At 39.9% G+C, this 17,790-nt stretch overlaps 1 protein-coding gene across 2 annotated transcripts; it reads left to right on the forward strand.

The window, feature by feature from the left end:
* The first annotated feature begins 459 nt into the window (after positions 1-459).
* LOC120020725 (acyl-CoA-binding domain-containing protein 5-like) lies at positions 460-12,893 on the forward strand. Of its 2 annotated transcripts, XM_038964452.1 has the most exons (12): positions 460-549; positions 886-1,006; positions 1,728-1,851; positions 2,791-2,863; positions 3,034-3,181; positions 5,850-6,071; positions 8,594-8,664; positions 8,828-8,999; positions 9,302-9,507; positions 9,645-9,698; positions 11,270-11,379; positions 11,665-12,893. In XM_038964452.1, exons 2-12 carry the CDS (start codon positions 928-930, stop codon positions 11,675-11,677), a joined length of 1,272 nt encoding a protein of 423 aa, XP_038820380.1. In that variant the 5' UTR covers positions 460-549; positions 886-927; the 3' UTR covers positions 11,678-12,893. The 2 variants fall into 2 exon arrangements, with proteins under 2 accessions (XP_038820380.1, XP_038820381.1); XM_038964453.1 differs by lacking the exons at positions 460-549; positions 886-1,006; positions 1,728-1,851 and adding an exon at positions 1,879-2,695.
* Positions 12,894-17,790: the final 4,897 nt, after the last annotated feature.

Genomic DNA, 17,790 nt, shown 5'->3' on the forward strand with positions numbered 1-17,790 from the left:
ATTTGATCACTGTTACATTTTACCGTGCTCTGGACTCGTTGTCAACTGTGATTGGTTCAGATACTACATCGATTAGTCGTGGATCAATTGATTTTCAGTGCGATTGTGGCTTGTTGAACCCAGAGCTGATCAAGAGGGATCGGGTCTAGTGACACAAGGTAGCCAGTGTACCACTGATGGCGCGCAGCTTTTGCTGCAATCTATATGCTACATTTTAAGATTTTGTCCTCGCGCGTGTGTGTCTAATATATATATGCTTTTTAAAAAGGTAGACAAAATGTTGTCCCAGTCACCACTATCTCCCATATTAAATCCCACATTAAGAGAATTCTGGGCCTTGTAGGAATCCTAAAGGAAACCCATTGGTTCATTGTGTAATTCGTGGTCAAAAGACACTACAACTCCCATAGCAACTTTGGGAATCATATGTTTCGTCGTGTTCGGTTGGACCGAATTTGAGAGGTCGCTATCGGAACAGTCAGCCTGGTTGCAGCCAGCAGGCTATATGTAGACAGCAGTGGGTTTAATCCATCCAGAGACATGCATAGGGTGAGTTTCTTAAACGTAACCTTCTATCGATTTGGTTCTTTTTTTTAACATTCACTCTGATTTGAACATATGGATATAACATGTTGACAATGTTTATGCAACAACTAAATAGCTTAATAAATTCCTCAGGCGAAAATAAGATAACAAGCCTATTATGCATGTAGTTTATAGTATCCATAATACGGTACCCTTTACGAGTGCCGTGGGTATTTAATTAGGCCCGTTGATTTCAATGACACATTATGAAAGCCTGTTGGGAACATTTTCATTTTACATTATTGCTGCCATGCAACTTTGTTGTCACAGAGGTGACCGAATGTTAAATCTCTTTAAAAGACGTGACGATTCTCCGCCTGTCATCCTGGTTGTGACAAAACAATGGAACACGCCGAAGAAGACGAGCTCGAGTCCCGATTTGATGCCGCAGTGCGAGTGATACGGAGTTTACCCGAAGATGGTAGGCTAATTATCCACTAATAACTACACTAGCCTATACATCAAATCGGCCACTGAACTGTGGGCCATGTCCTGCGACTGAGTAGCCCATTTAGCAGTAAGCCTAGCTTGTGTAGCCTATGTCTGAATGAGCACCATTAGAGCTCACTCTGTTGCCACCGTTTTAATTTGGTACCTGCTTGTTAGAGGTGATTGGCCTATATTCTCTGTCTTAGATATCGCCTGTTTTGGTTGGCTCTTAAAAGGCACACTGTAAGAAGTTTGCTGTTCTGAAATAATATAACTGCCTTATCAGCTTAACTGTTTTACTGTTCGATACAGTTGTATTAGGCTACTCCTATATTGTTTATGTTGGTGTTGTCGTATGAGTGAGTGTTTGTAAACAAACAGCCAATATCATGCTAATCTCATGGACAGTCAGTCCTTGCATAGCTCTGTAGGCAGGGTAGCCTATAGGCTGTTGAAATGACAGATTGTGTCTTTAGAGCTGAAGATGAGCAGATTCAACCATTAAAGCGTTGAATTTAAAATAGTCTATTAAAAAGTCTATTTATACCTTCTGAGGACACACATTTGTATTGTCAGTTGCAGTGAGCTCATGGTAATTGCTGCATTGACTATCGGCTGCAATGTAACAATAATTCAAAGTATCATGTAAATCATCAAACTTCCTGAATTATCTTCTTTGTTCCCCTCTCCTATCCTTATTTGCTCTCCTATAGGTCCATATCAGCCGGCGGATGGCATGATGCTCATGTTTTATAGTTACTACAAGCAGGCTGCGCTTGGGCCATGTAATATTCCAAGACCCACAGGATACTGGGACACTGCAGGCAAAGCCAAGTGGTAAATTATGTTTAAGGACTGGGTCGTGTTCATTAGCGCACACTGTAGCAAAATGTTTTGTAACAGAAAACCTGAAAATGAGTGTTTCTTTTTGGACATGTTCAGATAGTATAGAACCTCCCCGCTTCACTCCGTTTTGGAGCGCTTTCTTCCATTTTGTGCCTACTGAACACGACCCTGGTGACCCTGGTGAAGGGTGTTGTTCTAGCAATAGGTTATCAAATCAGATGAAAGAGAATTTACCGCATGTTATAAAAATAAAAATACTGCATGCCTTCAGTACTGAGACATGTACGAGATATGCCAGCATACAGCAAGAGCACTTCTGAAAGCTCTGCTTAGGGAAGCAACCCTTTGAAATGTTGATAAGATAGCAGAAGAATGGCACAGCGAGGAGAAGACAAATGAAAAGTCGAAAAATGGGTCGTGTTTTTGCTTCAAGGTAAAAGTTTTCGCGATTAAGGAATATTACTGAATCATTTGAACTGGGATATTATGGATATGCTTAAGCCACAAAGCAGAATAACCATATTTATTCTATATTGCATGGAATATGAGTCATTCAATCAAACTACCCACTGCAAAATGTGTAATATACCATATTACCATCTTATTGCTGCACAATAACAGATTTATTAGCCATAAAAATGCATTTCAACTGTTAAAACCTGCTAATTTTTGTTTGCTGTATGATCAGACCAAATTCTGAGAGATTTTATTTCAAATATCTGATACTGTGTTTACAATAGTTCCCAGAGTTCTTCCTGGTTATCTCAAGGCCCTATGTAATGCATATCTTGCATGGATCCATGGATTCATAATGAAATCCCAACTCTGAGAAAAAGTATGTTGTTAGTCTGTCTCAACATTATTGAGGTTATGCAGCATTTCTTTTGTCACCCCGAGTTCATATGAGACCCAAACATTGTTTGTTGCTAGGGACGCATGGAACTCACTGGGGAATATGTCAAAGGAGGAAGCCATGCAAGCGTACGTCAATGACATTCAGCTGGTAAGCATTTTTACTATGTCATCTTGAATAAATAAAAGAAGAGGAAGCAACTGCATACATGTACTATTGTTTTACCCTCCAGGCAGATACATTTCTGTTTCATTAAATTGATGAAACCACATTTACTCTATATTGAAACACCAATATACTAACAATCACATTTCTGGAAGATTCTGGAGACTCTTCCAGTCACAGAGGAGGTGTCTGATCTGCTGGAGGCTCTTGGGGGGTATTTCTTCGAAGAAGTGGAGGGAGGAGTGGAGGAAGAGAAGGAGGAGGACAAGAGGGCCTACAGCAGGCCTTTCGCAGCAGCTGCAGGTGCCTGGTCAAAATGGATGCTGTTTTGAGCACTGCAGAACTACACACCTCAGTTTGACTGAACACAACAATACGATAACCCCAACACATCTAGGAGTACAATTGTTCAATGATTTATGTGTTTATTTATTATTAATTAACCACTCTCATAGTCTATAAATAGTCACTAAACAGTCAATAAATTCACACAGAAGGAGATTATTCCACCTCAAGTAATGGAGGGTTTAGCTCTGAGGAAGATTGTTCCACCTCAAGTAATGGAGGGTTTAGCTCTGAGGAAGATTATTCCACCTCAAGTAATGGAGGGTTTAGCTCTGAGGAAGATTGTTCCACCTCAAGTAATGGAGGGTTTAGCTCTGAGGAAGATTGTTCCACCTCAAGTAATGGAGGGTTTAGCTCTGAGGAAGATTATTCCACCTCAAGTAATGGAGGGTTTAGCTCTGAGGAAGATTATTCCACCTCAAGTAATGGAGGGTTTAGCTCTGAGGAAGATTATTCCACCTCAAGTAATGGAGGGTTTAGCTCTGAGGAAGATTATTCCACCTCAAGTAATGGAGGGTTTAGCTCTGAGGAAGATTGTTCCATCTCAAGTAATGGAGGGTTTAGCTCTGAGGAAGATCGATCTCTTGCTTATGTTAACCTTTCCTTGCTACTAGCAGAGAAGGCCTTTGGACCGATATTTCATAGTCGCCTTTTTGTCTTTTTGCTCAGTAGAAATGCAGATGCAAAAGGGGTATATCCACAAACCAAAGATGGAAGGCAAGTGTTTGTGTGGTAGAGTTGGTCCTAAACTCCATTCGCCAAGGGTCCACAGTGAACTCCTGTCAGTCATCCTCACCTTGTAATCAGCAATCAGTTCTGATGAAGGTAGAGAGATGATGAGTGGACTGTTGTCTATGGCGACAATTAAAGGGATAGTTGATCCAAATGACCCATTTACCTCATATTATGGAAAACTAGAAAGTAGTCTATGGACCCAAGAATCGGTGATATATGATATGAGTTTGTCTACTTACAGTAGCTATAGTTTAGCATTAGCATAATTGATTGCATGGTGCAAGCAGGACTCCTGTTATCCTGCGCTAAACAGCAAACCTAAAGGTATCCATAAGTTGACTTCAATTTGACATTTTGGTGAACTATCCCTTTAAGGAAATAAGTGCAAAGATGTTGACGGCTGGATGAGTAGAGAACCTAATTTTGTTGTGTTTTGTGGCGTGGTTGATTGGTTGTTTTTTATCTTTGAAAGTGTCTGGTTTTGTCTCACTAGTAGAAAAGTCTGTTGCTAATAAATAGCAGCCTGTTGGTGTTAGCTGTGTCGTTGTGTTACTTGTGCTGAGCTTTGTGAACGGTGGTTGTGATGCATAGACTGCTAAATGTTGTGGTAATGTAGATGCAGTCGGTGTTATCTAGAGTAGATGCAGTCGGTGTTATCTAGAGTAGATGCAGTCGGTGTTATCTAGAGTAGATGCAGTCGGTGTTATCTAGAGTAGATGCAGTCGGTGTTATCTAGAGTAGATGCAGTCTGTGTTATCTAGAGTAGATGCAGTCTGTGTTATCTAGAGTAGATACAGTCAGTGTTATCTAGATACAGTCCGTGTTATCTAGAGTAGATGCAGTCTGTGTTATCTAGAGTAGATGCAGTCGGTGTTATCTAGAGTAGATGCAGTCGGTGTTATCTAGAGTAGATGCAGTCTGTGTTATCTAGAGTAGATGCAGTCTGTGTTATCTAGAGTAGATGCAGTCGGTGTTATCTAGAGTAGATGCAGTCGGTGTTATCTAGAGTAGATGCAGTCTGTGTTATCTAGAGTAGATGCAGTCGGTGTTATCTAGAGTAGATGCAGTCGGTGTTATCTAGAGTAGATGCAGTCTGTGTTATCTAGAGTAGATGCAGTCTGTGTTATCTAGAGTAGATACAGTCGGTGTTATCTAGAGTAGATACAGTCCGTGTTATCTAGAGTAGCTCATTATAATTATAAAGAGGTTATAATAAGGTGTCTTGTACATTTTATTGCACTGCTCAGGCTTTGGGAGTCTGGAAATCTGGAAGGATATTCAAACCAAAGTCCCAGAAAGCAAAATAAATGGCATGACTATGATTGACAAGGAGGAAAGCAAAGAGGAAAGCAAAAGCACTGATTTGGAGGAGGAGGAGGAGGAGGGGAAAGTGGACAGTGATGAGGAGGAGGAAGAGGAGAAGGTGGAGAAGGAGGAGGAGAAAGTGGACAGTGATGAGGAGGAAGATGCAGATGATGAAGCGGAGGAGGAGAGAGGTACCACAAATAGTACACATTTTGAGCTGTTTCTCTACACAACAACTTAGTTATGAATACTATGTAGCATAACGTATTAACAAGCCAAACATGGTTATACTTACGACAGTGCTATAACTATGGGTAACTATAAAGCAGTTCAAGTGAAAGATGAGGACTGAATTTGACATGGCTTTGTATGTTACCATAAAAGAGACTTCAGGACTTTTATTTCAGAGATAAAATGTCCCTGGGCCGTGGTTATATCAGTTTGTCACAATTCAAACCATAACCGCTCTATATCACTATGAAACAAAGGACCGGGAGGACCATTGTTATGTCAGTGTTGTGTCATGTCAGGTTTTTAACTATAATATTCTTATTAACATGACACTAATTGTCATACTGTCCGTCAGAGAGGAAGTCCCCAGGCCCTGACATGAATCTGCTCAGGGTGAAGGACCGCAGGTGGAGGTCAGAGGTCAGCTCGTCCAACGGCAGTGTGGAGCCCAGCGTCTCCTCCATGACCAACGGGACACAGAGCTCCCTCAACAGTGAGGTGGAGGAAGAGGAACTGGCCTACTCCAAAGATCCCCTACCGGAGAACCGCTACAGGCATCTGAACAGACACCTCGGTGGTAAGCACCACCTCCAGTAGGTGGGTTAGTTAGTTAGTAGGACCCAACTGTAGGTACTGTATTTGAGAGCACCTGTAGGAGAGACGAAACTAGGGCTGTGGCGGTCATGACATTTTGTCAGCCGGTAATTGTGATGCAGACAACAGCTGGTCTCACGGTAATTGTCCGTTAATTAACATAAACACATTTAGCATCTCCTGGCTTTCACACATAGCCTACATGCCACTGATGCAGACCTTTGGAACATCTACATTTTTAAAAGTATAATAAATCAATTTAATATAGCCTACACCTTCACAATAAATCCATTATTTATTTTAGACAGGTCAGCAGGTAGCCTACTGGTTAGAGCATTGGGCCAGTAACCGAAAGTTTGCTAGATCAAATCCCCGAGCTGACGAGGTAAAAATATGTCGTTCTGCCCCTGAACAAGGCACTGTTCCTAGGTCGTCATTGTAAATAAGACTTTGTTCTTAACTGACTTGCCTAGTTAAATAAAAGTTAAATAAAAATTAAACATGATATGAAGAAAATGTAGTCTATTTCAGAAGAACAGAACAGCATATTCTGAGTTGTCCTTATGTTAGGCCCTGATCTGGCTATGCCAAATGGCTGTGGGCTACACTAGTTAATTTAGCAGCCAAGATTTGCTTAGAATTCTGTGGCATTTTTAAAATATTATTTTATTGTATGAAGAATACAATTGAACATAGCTGAATGAAAAATAAAATATATTTTCACAAACTATTTCAGAGGGAGTGAGCATATGCGGCTATTCTGTGTTGAACTGTTAACAAAGAAACAGGTCCTCCTATATGCTTAATTTAGAGTTATTTATGCAACTTCAGTTGGGATACAAACGTTAGGCTATATGTTTAAATTTTTAATACATTCTAAGGCTGCATGATGCAACTCTAATGAGGATTTGAATAAAGTCTCATGAAAGGCATGAGCTCTGCTTTGTTTTCTACATTGTAGAATAATAGTGAAGACATCAAAACTATGAAATAACACGTGAATGCGCATTGCAGATATTTACTATTTATCATTGTTGGGTCAGTGTTACTTTAACGTTTGTTTTTGGACAATAATTTCCTCCTCCGGTTTAGATGGACGTCATATTCTATTTACATTTAAGTCATTTAGCAGACGCTCTTATCCAGAGCGACTTACAAATTGGAAAGTTCATACATATTCATCCTGGTCCCCCCGTGGGGAATGAACCCACAACCCTGGTGTTGCAAGCGCCATGCTCTACCAACTGAGCCACACGGGACTATTTGTGCCTCTCCTTCTATTTGTGTCTCCCCCTCATAGGCCTATTTTTTTGGACAACGTAGTATTTATTGATATGTTTGTCAGTGTCTGCAGCAGTGGAGATTTTAGCATGTAAATCTTTGTGGGGGAAAAAATATATATATGTGCGATGCATGGCAGCGAATGCCACTACACAACACAACACTAAACAATACATTCATTGCACTGAGCTAGGCTGATAAACCTGCATTTTGGAGCTGTCTTTTACTAAAGGAAACCAAAAACACAAAATGCCAAAATAACATGCAAAACAGGAAAGCCCCAATGTGGGGCTCAAACCTGCCCTGAATGACGGGTCTCGGCTGCAGCAGAGTAGGCTGGCCTGTAATTTGTCATATTAAAAAAAGATTCCGCTAATGTGTCCTGTCATAAAGTGTAGTAGAATTGCATGAAATGTGTTTAGACCACAGGGTTCCTGTGCAAAAAAAAGAAGAAACATATCTGATATAGCCTAGGTCTACTCTACGCTGTATGCATTCAGCCATGCTTTGAACAAATTTTTTGGCGAACAGTGATTGAGTTATATTATTAGCCTAAATTATGACTATGCAATCTACTCATCACATTATGAATAGTAGGCTATCTTACATAAGTCTGCAAATGTGATGATGCATGGAACGCGTTACTATAAAGGTGAATTTTTATGATGAAATTGATCTTCCCCAAACTTGAAACTCCCACGCCGCCTATGAATGCCAGGTAGGCTACACCGGTTGTAAAGCAGATTAAATATGCTTCATTTTAAGAATTGAGCGATAAATATAGCAGGACGAGAAAGCTGGGATCCTCTTTTTTCAATAGTGGCCTTTCAAAACTCTGTTTTCACACGCGATTGCGCAATGACCGGGCTTATAAGAACACATTTCATTCTGTAGGCTCTCCAACCGTGTTCCAGGGGTCTACCCCCTGTCGACAGCACCCGCAACCCAAAACATCTTCCCGTGGAAGTGCTTTCATTAAGCATGGATCTATCCAGGGGTTAACAGCTCAGGCCCTCGAGTTCCGCAGTCCTGCTGGTTTTAATTTCTTCATGTTACTGATTGGCTGTAGAGAACACACCAGGTAGAATCAGTCCCTAGTAAAAAAGGAAATCTGCAGGTCTGTGGCCCTCAAGGACTGGATCTGTACACTTAATATATGCAGATCAATGCTTGATTTGTCAATAATCTGACAAAGATGTGGTGTGCTTCGTCCCCTCCACACAGAGCGTCTTCGAGTCAACGACTCGGACAATGAGGAATTCTGTGACTCAATGGAACATTTAGCCATGGAGGAGGTAAGAAGGTCTTTCTTAAGAAATGTTGTGTGTTTGCTCCAGTAAATCAGAACTCGCTCCCGCCCTTCTATTTATTGTATTGATTTTGTTTTGAGTAATGACAATGCAAAAGGAGCGCTCCCATTGGCCATCTCTGTGTGATTTTGATTGGTTGTCTTCACAGGAATCGGGAATACCCAGGGTACACTCCTCCGGGACAAGGGCAAGTCAAGCTAAGAGGAGGAGTCTTCAGGGAGAGAACCTGGATGAGGACCTGAGTCTCCAGGAAGACTCCCCTCACAGGGAGGGGCTTCATACAGAACGACGTGACAGTTGCTGGTCAATGAGTGGAATAGGTGGGGTCTGTATGGTCTTACTGTTTAAAAGAAATCATGAAAAAAAGTATAAATCAATAGCATTTGATCCCTTGATTGACTTGAAACCTTTTTCCTGTGCTTCTGGGCTTTTATTCATATAGCGTCTCAGAGTTGAAGTGCTTATCGAGGATCAGCTCCACCCGGTCCATGTTTTTTGTTCTAAAAGGCCAAACTGATCCTAGATCAGCACTTCTACTCCAAGACGCGTGTGACGTTTTGTAACTACAGGCCATGAAGTCCATAGAGCGATGCTGGCTCACTGCCCATTGTTTGTGGTATAGGTTCCAGGTCATCGGGGCTAGGTTGCGGGTCACAGCTTTTTACCAGTGGAAATGCTGCAGAGGGCTGGGTTATGCAGAACAGGACTGAGGCTGTTGCCAGTGGTAACCTTAATGAGCACATCGCCATGGCGCTAACCAGGCTGCAGGAGGACATGGCTAACGTGCTTCAGAGGCTTAACACTCTGGAGGCCCTGACCACATTACAGGTGAGACCCCGGTCTAAAAACCAGAGATAAAACAGTACTTTTTATTTTTTATAAAACTATCACAGTACAGTCTAAAATTCTATCTGAATCATAAGTGAGACCACCATAGTCTACATTTTGTGTGTGTTCATTTTCAGACTAGATCACTTTCTCAGGCTAGACAAGATGGCTCCTTATCCCTAGCAAGAAAGGTATGTGCTTCTGTCTAACGATACTGAACAAAAATATAAAAGCAACATACAACAATTTCAAAGATTTTACTGAGTTACAGATCATGTAAGGAAATTCTGTCAATTAAAATAAATTCATTAGTCCCTACTCTATGGCTTTCACATGACTGTTGGTTGGTGGCCTACCAATTGGGAGCTTGGGCCGGTGGCCAATAGGTCCCTGGATCGGGTCCCCGATTTGACATGGTGGGAGATCTGTTAACGTGCCCTTGGGTGGGTTGCTTGAACCTGGTTGTTCCTGTGGGTCTCTCTGGATGGGAGTCTGCTAGATGACTGAATGTAATGTAAATGTTGAACGGCTTCACTGCAGGTAGATTGTATGTTTTAATATTCAATAAAATATATATATATATTTTTTTTTTAAACAGATATGTGTCTGTTAGTCACAGATACCTTTAAAAAAAATGGGCCTCTGGATCTCACAATGGGCCTCTGGATCTCGTCACGGTATCTCTGTGCATTTAAATTGCCATCGATAGAATGAAATTGTGTTCGTTGTCCATAGCTTATGCCTGCCCATGCCATAACCCCACCGCCACCATGGGGCACTCTGTTCACAACAATGACATCAGCCATACACGTGGTCTGAGGGTGCGAGGCCAGTTGGACGTACTGCCAAATTCTCTAAAACAACATTGGAGGCGGTTTATGGCAGAGAAATTAACATAAAATTCTCTGACTACAGCTCTGTTGCACATTTCTGCAGTCAGTATGACAATTTCATGCTCCCTAAAAGTTTGAGACATCTGTGGCATTGTGTTGTGTGTCAAAACTGCACATTTTAGAGTGGTATTTTTTTGTCCCCAGCACAAGGTGCATCTGTGTAATGACCATGCTGTTTAATCAGTTTCTTGATATGCCACACCTGTCAGGTGGATAGATTATCTTGGGAAAGGAGAAATGCTCACTAACAGGGATGTAAACAAAATTGTGCATAAAATGTGAGTGAAATAAGCTGTTTGTGCGTATGGAACATTTCTGGGGTCTTTTATTCCATCACTTTACATGTTGTGTTTATATTTTTGTTCAGTGTATTAATTCTTAGAAGTCTAAGCTGACATATGTTTTAAGATTGTCATACCATGGATCATTTAGCTATTTGATTTTGAATTTGACGACCCCTTCAGGTATAAAACAAATATATATAAAAAAAAATATTTGAAAAAAATATTGATTTTGGCCTTTATTACTATAGCCCATAGAAACGCATTGAATAACACATTCATAAATGGCAAAAAAAAGACATTCAAAAAATAAAGCATAAGGAATAAAGTTTTCAATCTTCTGTCTAACTATTAAATAATAGTTTAAAATAATAGTATTCACAATGCCAGAATCATACTGTATTCACAATGCCAGAATCATACTGTATTCACAATGCCAGAATCATACAGTTATTTTTAATTGAATATCTTAAAACGTATACACGAAAGAGGAGGTGTTTAAAAATGTGTAATGCTAAACAAGAGAAGTCTACTCTTTAATGTCAGCATGGTTGAGAGAAATCCAAGTTGTCTTTTTTGGTTTTCCAGAGTCCTTCGTGGTGGCCTTTGCACCTGTCTCCTACCACCGTGGTGTTTGCTACAGTCTGGCCTTTGATTTCTCATTGGCTGGTTCATATTTACCTCCAACGAAAGAGGAAGTGAGTGTACTGTTTGTTCTATACTGTATGTCATCTGTTCCCTGTGAATCAGAGCCATGTATAAATATATAGAAAATATCTCAGTGTATGGCTTTACTGTATAGGTGCTTATATTTTCAACAGTTCTATCAGTGTTCTATCTATGTCATAGGTATCCTAACCTTGTGCAGAATATGTGCACCTTTAAGTTCAGGGATGTGTACTATATATGTTATCAGTTTGTCACATGGATCAAAATAAATCGGCTCATTATACTAATTTGTTGTTCAACGTTTCTCTTTTCAGAAAGATAAGCTGAGGATCGAGTGGGTTATTCAAGCAAGCCAAACTCGAGGGAGAATTGCCTCTACTTTTTGTATAGAAATTGTACTTTTCATTTAAATTCTCTAAATGTCACTGTTTGGCACTGGACACCAGCTGTAATTGTACAGAGAGGTGATTTGTAATACATAATTCACAATTTATGTTTTATTTAAACATCGTCTGGATTTACAGGCACAATACAAGGTTTGTTTACCATGTGAAAAAATGTGTAATATTATTTTGATACCCCACTAATGCCATACAATATTGCAACTTCGTGGATCGGTTTCCCGGATTCCTATTGGACTAAAAATCACTTTCAATGCTTTCAATGGGTTTTCTCCATTGAAGTCCAAGAGATAGGCTCTTATAGGTTCATATGTTCTTAACACATGACATAGTGAACCACTAACTTGCTTGATCATTTGCTCTAATTTAAAACAGGGTTCAGCGCAATATATATTACCCCTTTGTCACCTAGAATTACATTATGGTCCCGTTTCTCGAAAATAGGTAATACATGAATGTTTGTCATATGTATACACATAAAGATAGTGTACATTGGCCTCAAAAAACAAAACATCACAAGTTTTACATGGCACTGCCTGAGGGGGATCAAGACATAATAGATATATTGATGTGGTGTTGAGGTCCATGAACATAACTAGATTTTATACAGTATTTATTAACCATATTATAGTACATACGTAAGCATACTCCTACTTGACATTGATCAATAACCTTCAACTAACCACTAATGGATTATATATTAATATTTTATTTGCAATATACGTAAATATTTCAGAATGTTTAGCAAAGAAATCCCAGAAGAACATTCGACTTTTATTAATACAGAGGGATGAGGAAGGTTTCTGTGTGGATCAAAGGCTGAACATTATTGTACAATATCTGCTGTCTATTATCATTTGCAATGAGCCCAAATCATACACTTCCAGAAAGAAATCCTTTAGGGTTTGTAGGAATGTTATATTTTCCTAATCTTATGTAGAGATTGTAGGTTTTTTTCTTCCTGTGAACACATTGTGTAATTTATGAGAAATTAATGATAGAAAACAACATTATAGTGCAAAATGTTGTATTTGTAGCATTTAATTTTACTACAAGAATGTATCTAAGTAGCCAATTGATGATTATACAATTATAACCAGAGATGCACATGCTAGTTGCAATAAAGCCTTGTTCACACTGCAGACCTTAATGCCCAAATCAGTTTATTTTCTTCTTCAAATCTGTTTTGGAATACTGACTGTCCAAACAGCAAGTTAAAAGTGATCAAATTGGATTTGTGTGTTCAGACAGCAGTCATTTACTGACATGGCTATACTAGTTGTCATAGTGGCCGCCTAGATCGGTAGATTGACGAGAACGTCATTTTCCGCGTTAAACTGACCAAGACGCACTTCCAAGAATCTCTCACATAATTCTGCCCCCAAAACAATTAACACTTCTCACCCAGTTGCATATTAGCTATTAAGCAGCGCGCTGATGCCGCCCCATGATAAGCAGCGCCCACTTTGCGAAAGTCACAGGCCCAAAATATGTATTATGTCCATGCCCAGCACGACTCCCCATGGTGCTGTTGGAGAGAAGCAGCGCTGCGGCTCTCCACTATGGATCCAGATAGCTGCCAAAAGGTTGAATGTACGTATCGTTAGGATCGTTAAGATCGTAAGAACACCTTGGTCGGCGTTCCAGCGGTGTATCTGATCTGCGCATGTCCCAGCAGCCGAGCGAGCCTCTCTTTATCTCGGAACTACTGAATGTAGGCGTAGTAGAAGTAGTTTTCAAATACACACGTTATAAATCAGAAATCCGAATCAAATAATCTTCCCAAAAATAACATGTTCCTTGTACTTGAACGTTTATTTTGATTGGCGATTTTCTGCATTTATCAGTGCCATCAGTTAACCCGATTTCAGATGTGTCCATGTAAGTGTAAGAGGATCGTTCTTCTTGCAAATCATGTAAACGTTTTAATCGAACTATTATATATATCTGTCTATACACAATCGCATTATTATGTGCATGTAATCGATTGCTGGGAAAATGCGCATATTTTATCATATTCGCATGAAAATCTGTCGCCAATTGGATGGAAACCTAGCTACTGACACAGAACCCCTATACAGGCGATACAATGTTCAGTAGGGGTGGTAATCTTGAATTTAGTCTTCTCCAGACAGAATGCAGGTGGATGTTATATTTAAAAACTCTCCACCCATCAGGAATGAATGAAGAATTGTTATTGAAGTGTTTTCTGTAACTTGTATATTACATCTTATTGGTGTTCGATACCGCCATCTAGTGGTCTCAATAGCTCACTTTTCTATTACAATCCTGTGTTATTTATTCTGAGAAAATGTTCACATGGTATATGTAAAAGCAATAATTTATTATATTTTTCTGTCTGCATTAGTGCATTTTGTATATAATCTAGATCATGCATTATATTGTACTAGATACTGTTTCAAAGATTTTATGTATTTTCTCGCTCGATCATGTGACATGCAATTATCCTTGAAATACAGTAGGGGAGAGGGGGTACCTATTCAGTTGAACAACTGAATGCCTCCAACTGAAATGTGTCTTCCGCATTTAACCCAACCCCTCTGAATCAGAGAGTTGCGGGGGGCTGCCTTATTCGACATCCATGTCTTTAGGCAGAGTTGCACAGAAAAAAGCCATATCTTAGACTGGCCAATAAAAAGAAAAGATTAAGATTGGCAAAAGAACAGACACTGCACAGAGGAACACTGCCTAGAAAGCCAGCATCCCGGAGTCGCCTCTTCACTGTTGACATTCAGACTGGTGTTTTGCGGGTACTATTTAATGAAGCTGCCAGTTGAGGACTTGTGAGGTGTCTGTTTCTCAAACTAGACACTCTAATGTACTTGTCCTATTTCTCAGTGTGCCCCGGGACCTCCCATTCCTCTTTCTATTCTGGTTAGAGCCAGTTTGAGCTGTTCTGTGAAGGGAGTAGTACACAGCGTTGTACAAGATCTTCAGTTTCTTGTCAATTTCTCGCAAGGAATAGCCTTCATTTCTCAGAACAAGAATAGACTGACAAGTTTCAGAAGAAAGTACTTTGTTTCTGGCCATTTTGAGCCTGTAATCGAACCCACAAATGCTGATGCTCCAGATACTCAACTAGTCTAAAGAAGGCCAGTTTTATTGCTTCTTTAATCAGACAAGTTTTCAGCTGTGCTAACATAATTGCAAAATGGTTTTCTAATGAACAATTAGCCTTTTAAAATGATAAACTTGTATTAGCTAACACAACATGCCATTGGAACACAGGAGTGATGGTTGCTGATATTGAGCCTCTATGCCTATGTAGATATTCCATAAAAAATCTGCCATTTCCAGCTACAATAGTCACTTACAACATTAACAATGTCTACACTGTATTTTTATTTTAATGGACAAAAAAAAGAGCTTTTCTTTCAAAAACAAGGACATTTCTAAGTGACCCCAAACTTTTGAACGGTAGTGTGTATATATATATATATATATATATATATATATATATATATATATATATATATATATATATATATATATATATATATATATATATATATATATATATATCACATTTACATAAATATTCAGACCCTTTACTCAGTACTTTGTTGAAGCACCTTTGGCAGTGATTACAGCTTTGAGTCTTCTTGAGTATAATGCTACAAGCTTGGCACACCTATATTTGGGGAGTTACTCCCATTCTTCTCTGCAGATCCTCTCAAGCTCTGTCAGGTTGGATGGGGAGCGTTGCTGCACAGCTATTTTCAGGTCTCTCCAGAGATGTTGAATATGGTTGAAGTCTGGGCTCTGGCTGGGCCAATCAAGGACATTCAAAGACTTATCCCGAAACCACTCCTGCGTTGTCTTGGCTGTGTGCTTAGGGTTGTTGTCCCTTTGGAAGGTGAACCTTCGCCCCAGTCTGAGGTCCTGAGCGCTCTGGAGCTTCACCGTAGGGATGGTGCCAGGTTTCCTCCAGACGTGACGCTTGGCATTCAGGCCAAAGAGTTCAAACATGGTTTCATCAGACCAGAGATTCTTGTTTCTCACAGTCTGAGAGTCTTTAGGTGCCTTTTGGCAAATGCCAAGCGGGCTGTCATGTGCCTTTTACTGAGGAGTCATTTCCATCTGGCCACTCTACCATAAAGGCCTGATTGGTGGAGTGCTGCAGAGATGGTTGTCCTTCTGGAAGGTTCTCCCATCTCCACAGAAGAACTCTAGAGCTCTGTCAGAGTGACCATCAGGTTCTTTATCACCTCCCTGTCAAGGCCCTTCTCCCCCGATTGCTCAGTTTGGCCGGGCGGCCAGCTCTAGGAAGAGTCTAGGTGGTTCTAACCTTCTTCCAATTAAGAATGATGGAAGCCACAGTGTTCTTGGGGACCTTCAATGCTGCAGACATTTTTGGTACCCTTCCCCAGATCTGTGCCTCGACACAATCCTGTCTCTGAGCTCTACGGACAATTCCTTCGACATCATGGCTTGGTTTTTGCTCTGACATGCACAGCCAACTGTGAGACCTTACATAGACAAGTGTGTGCCTTTCCAAATCATGTACAATCAATTGAATTTACCACAGGCGGATTCCAATCAAGTTGTAGAAACATCTCAAGGATGATCAATGGCAACAGGATGCACCTGAGCTCAATTTTAAGTCTCATAGCAAAGGGGCTGAATACTTATGTAAATAAGGTATTTCAGTTTTTTTTTTAATTTTTATTTTACAAACATTTCTAAAAACCTGTTTTCACTTTGTCATTATGGGGTATTGTGTGTACATTGAGGATTTTTATTTATATTTAATCAATTTTAGAATAATGCTAACTTACATTTTTTTGAAAAAGTCAAGGGGTCTGAATACTTTCCAAAGGCACTGTATTTAATAGCAATTAACACGTAGGAGTGACAGACAGACAGAGTGATAACAGACGAACACAAGGAGAATAAGCAAAGACAGTGACAGAGACAGACAGACAGACAGACAGACATTGTCAGCAGAGAAGATGCAGAGACAGACTGCACAACAGGAAGGCAACAGAGGCCCAGTTAGTGGTAAGTTGTATCGCCAGTGGTGCTTTTACATGTTGTATTTGTCTTAAACATGAGCTGGTTAAAAAAGGAGTGTTTCACCGTCACTGGTACAGTACAAGTTGAGAAACGCTGTACTATAGTTGCCTATGTTGTGTCAGTAGCATTACAGTCTTGTGTGAGGGGGGTGTACCTGCACGATTGTACCTGCTCATTAAAACCGAAAAATAGGAACAAGTTCAGTAATTGGCATAAGGTCAATTTGAGGTCTACCGTTTTTTAGTTCCTATTGTTAGCAGGGATATGAATTTACAGAAAGTGCGACATTAGATTCAAGAGGCATTCCCATTCATTGAGGACGAGATCTTTTTTACCTTTACTAAACTAGGCAAGTCAGTAAAGAACAAATTCTTACTTAAAATGACAGCCTAGGAACTGTGGGTTAACTGCCTTGTTCAGGGGAAGAACACAGATTTTTACCTTATCAGCTCGGGGATTCGATCTTGCGGCTTTTTGGTTACTTGCCCAATGCTCTAACCACTAGGCTACCTGCCGCACCAAAAACTTCTAGCATGTTGATACAAATCTATCAGGAGCATGAATACATTTTGAGGGATTTTTTTTAAAGGAAAGAATATTACTCTGTGTATAGTTTCCAAATGAAATGTGCTTTTGCAAGAGCCTGTGGGGACCAAAAGGTTTATATGGACAGGTCAAATATTATTATTAATATTTAGTCATATTTAGTGAGATTTATATTTTCCACAAATGTTGTGATAAGCCTAATTTGTATTTCGGCTACTATATCATTTGGATTGGTATGTCATTGATATGCAATCTTGCCCTTTTTAGATGTAGCATGCATTGGCCTAAATAATAATATAAATGATCCATTGATTCAGGCTAGCTATATAGCTTCAAAATATGATGTCTATCTCATGGAATCATTGCATTCATACGTACAGCTAAGCATTTACCCCGGTTGTCAATGTAAAATATCCGGTTGACCTTTATAATTAGCCGCTTTCATTTCGTGAACTT

The sequence above is a fragment of the Salvelinus namaycush genome, chromosome 25 (assembly GCF_016432855.1).
Source record: "Salvelinus namaycush isolate Seneca chromosome 25, SaNama_1.0, whole genome shotgun sequence".
NCBI lineage: Eukaryota > Metazoa > Chordata > Actinopteri > Salmoniformes > Salmonidae > Salvelinus > Salvelinus namaycush.

What these genes read in the sequence shown, in the direction of transcription:
- LOC120020725 (XM_038964452.1), top strand. Translation starts at nt 928, where the DNA reads ATGGAACACGCCGAAGAAGACGAGCTCGAGTCCCGATTTGATGCCGCA. An exon ending in CTGGTCAATGAGTGGAATAG is followed by an intron (nt 9,000 to 9,301) that starts GTGGGGTCTGTA and finishes TTTGTGGTATAG; the next exon opens with GTTCCAGGTCATCGGGGCTA. An exon ending in CCTTATCCCTAGCAAGAAAG is followed by an intron (nt 9,699 to 11,269) that starts GTATGTGCTTCT and finishes TTGGTTTTCCAG; the next exon opens with AGTCCTTCGTGGTGGCCTTT.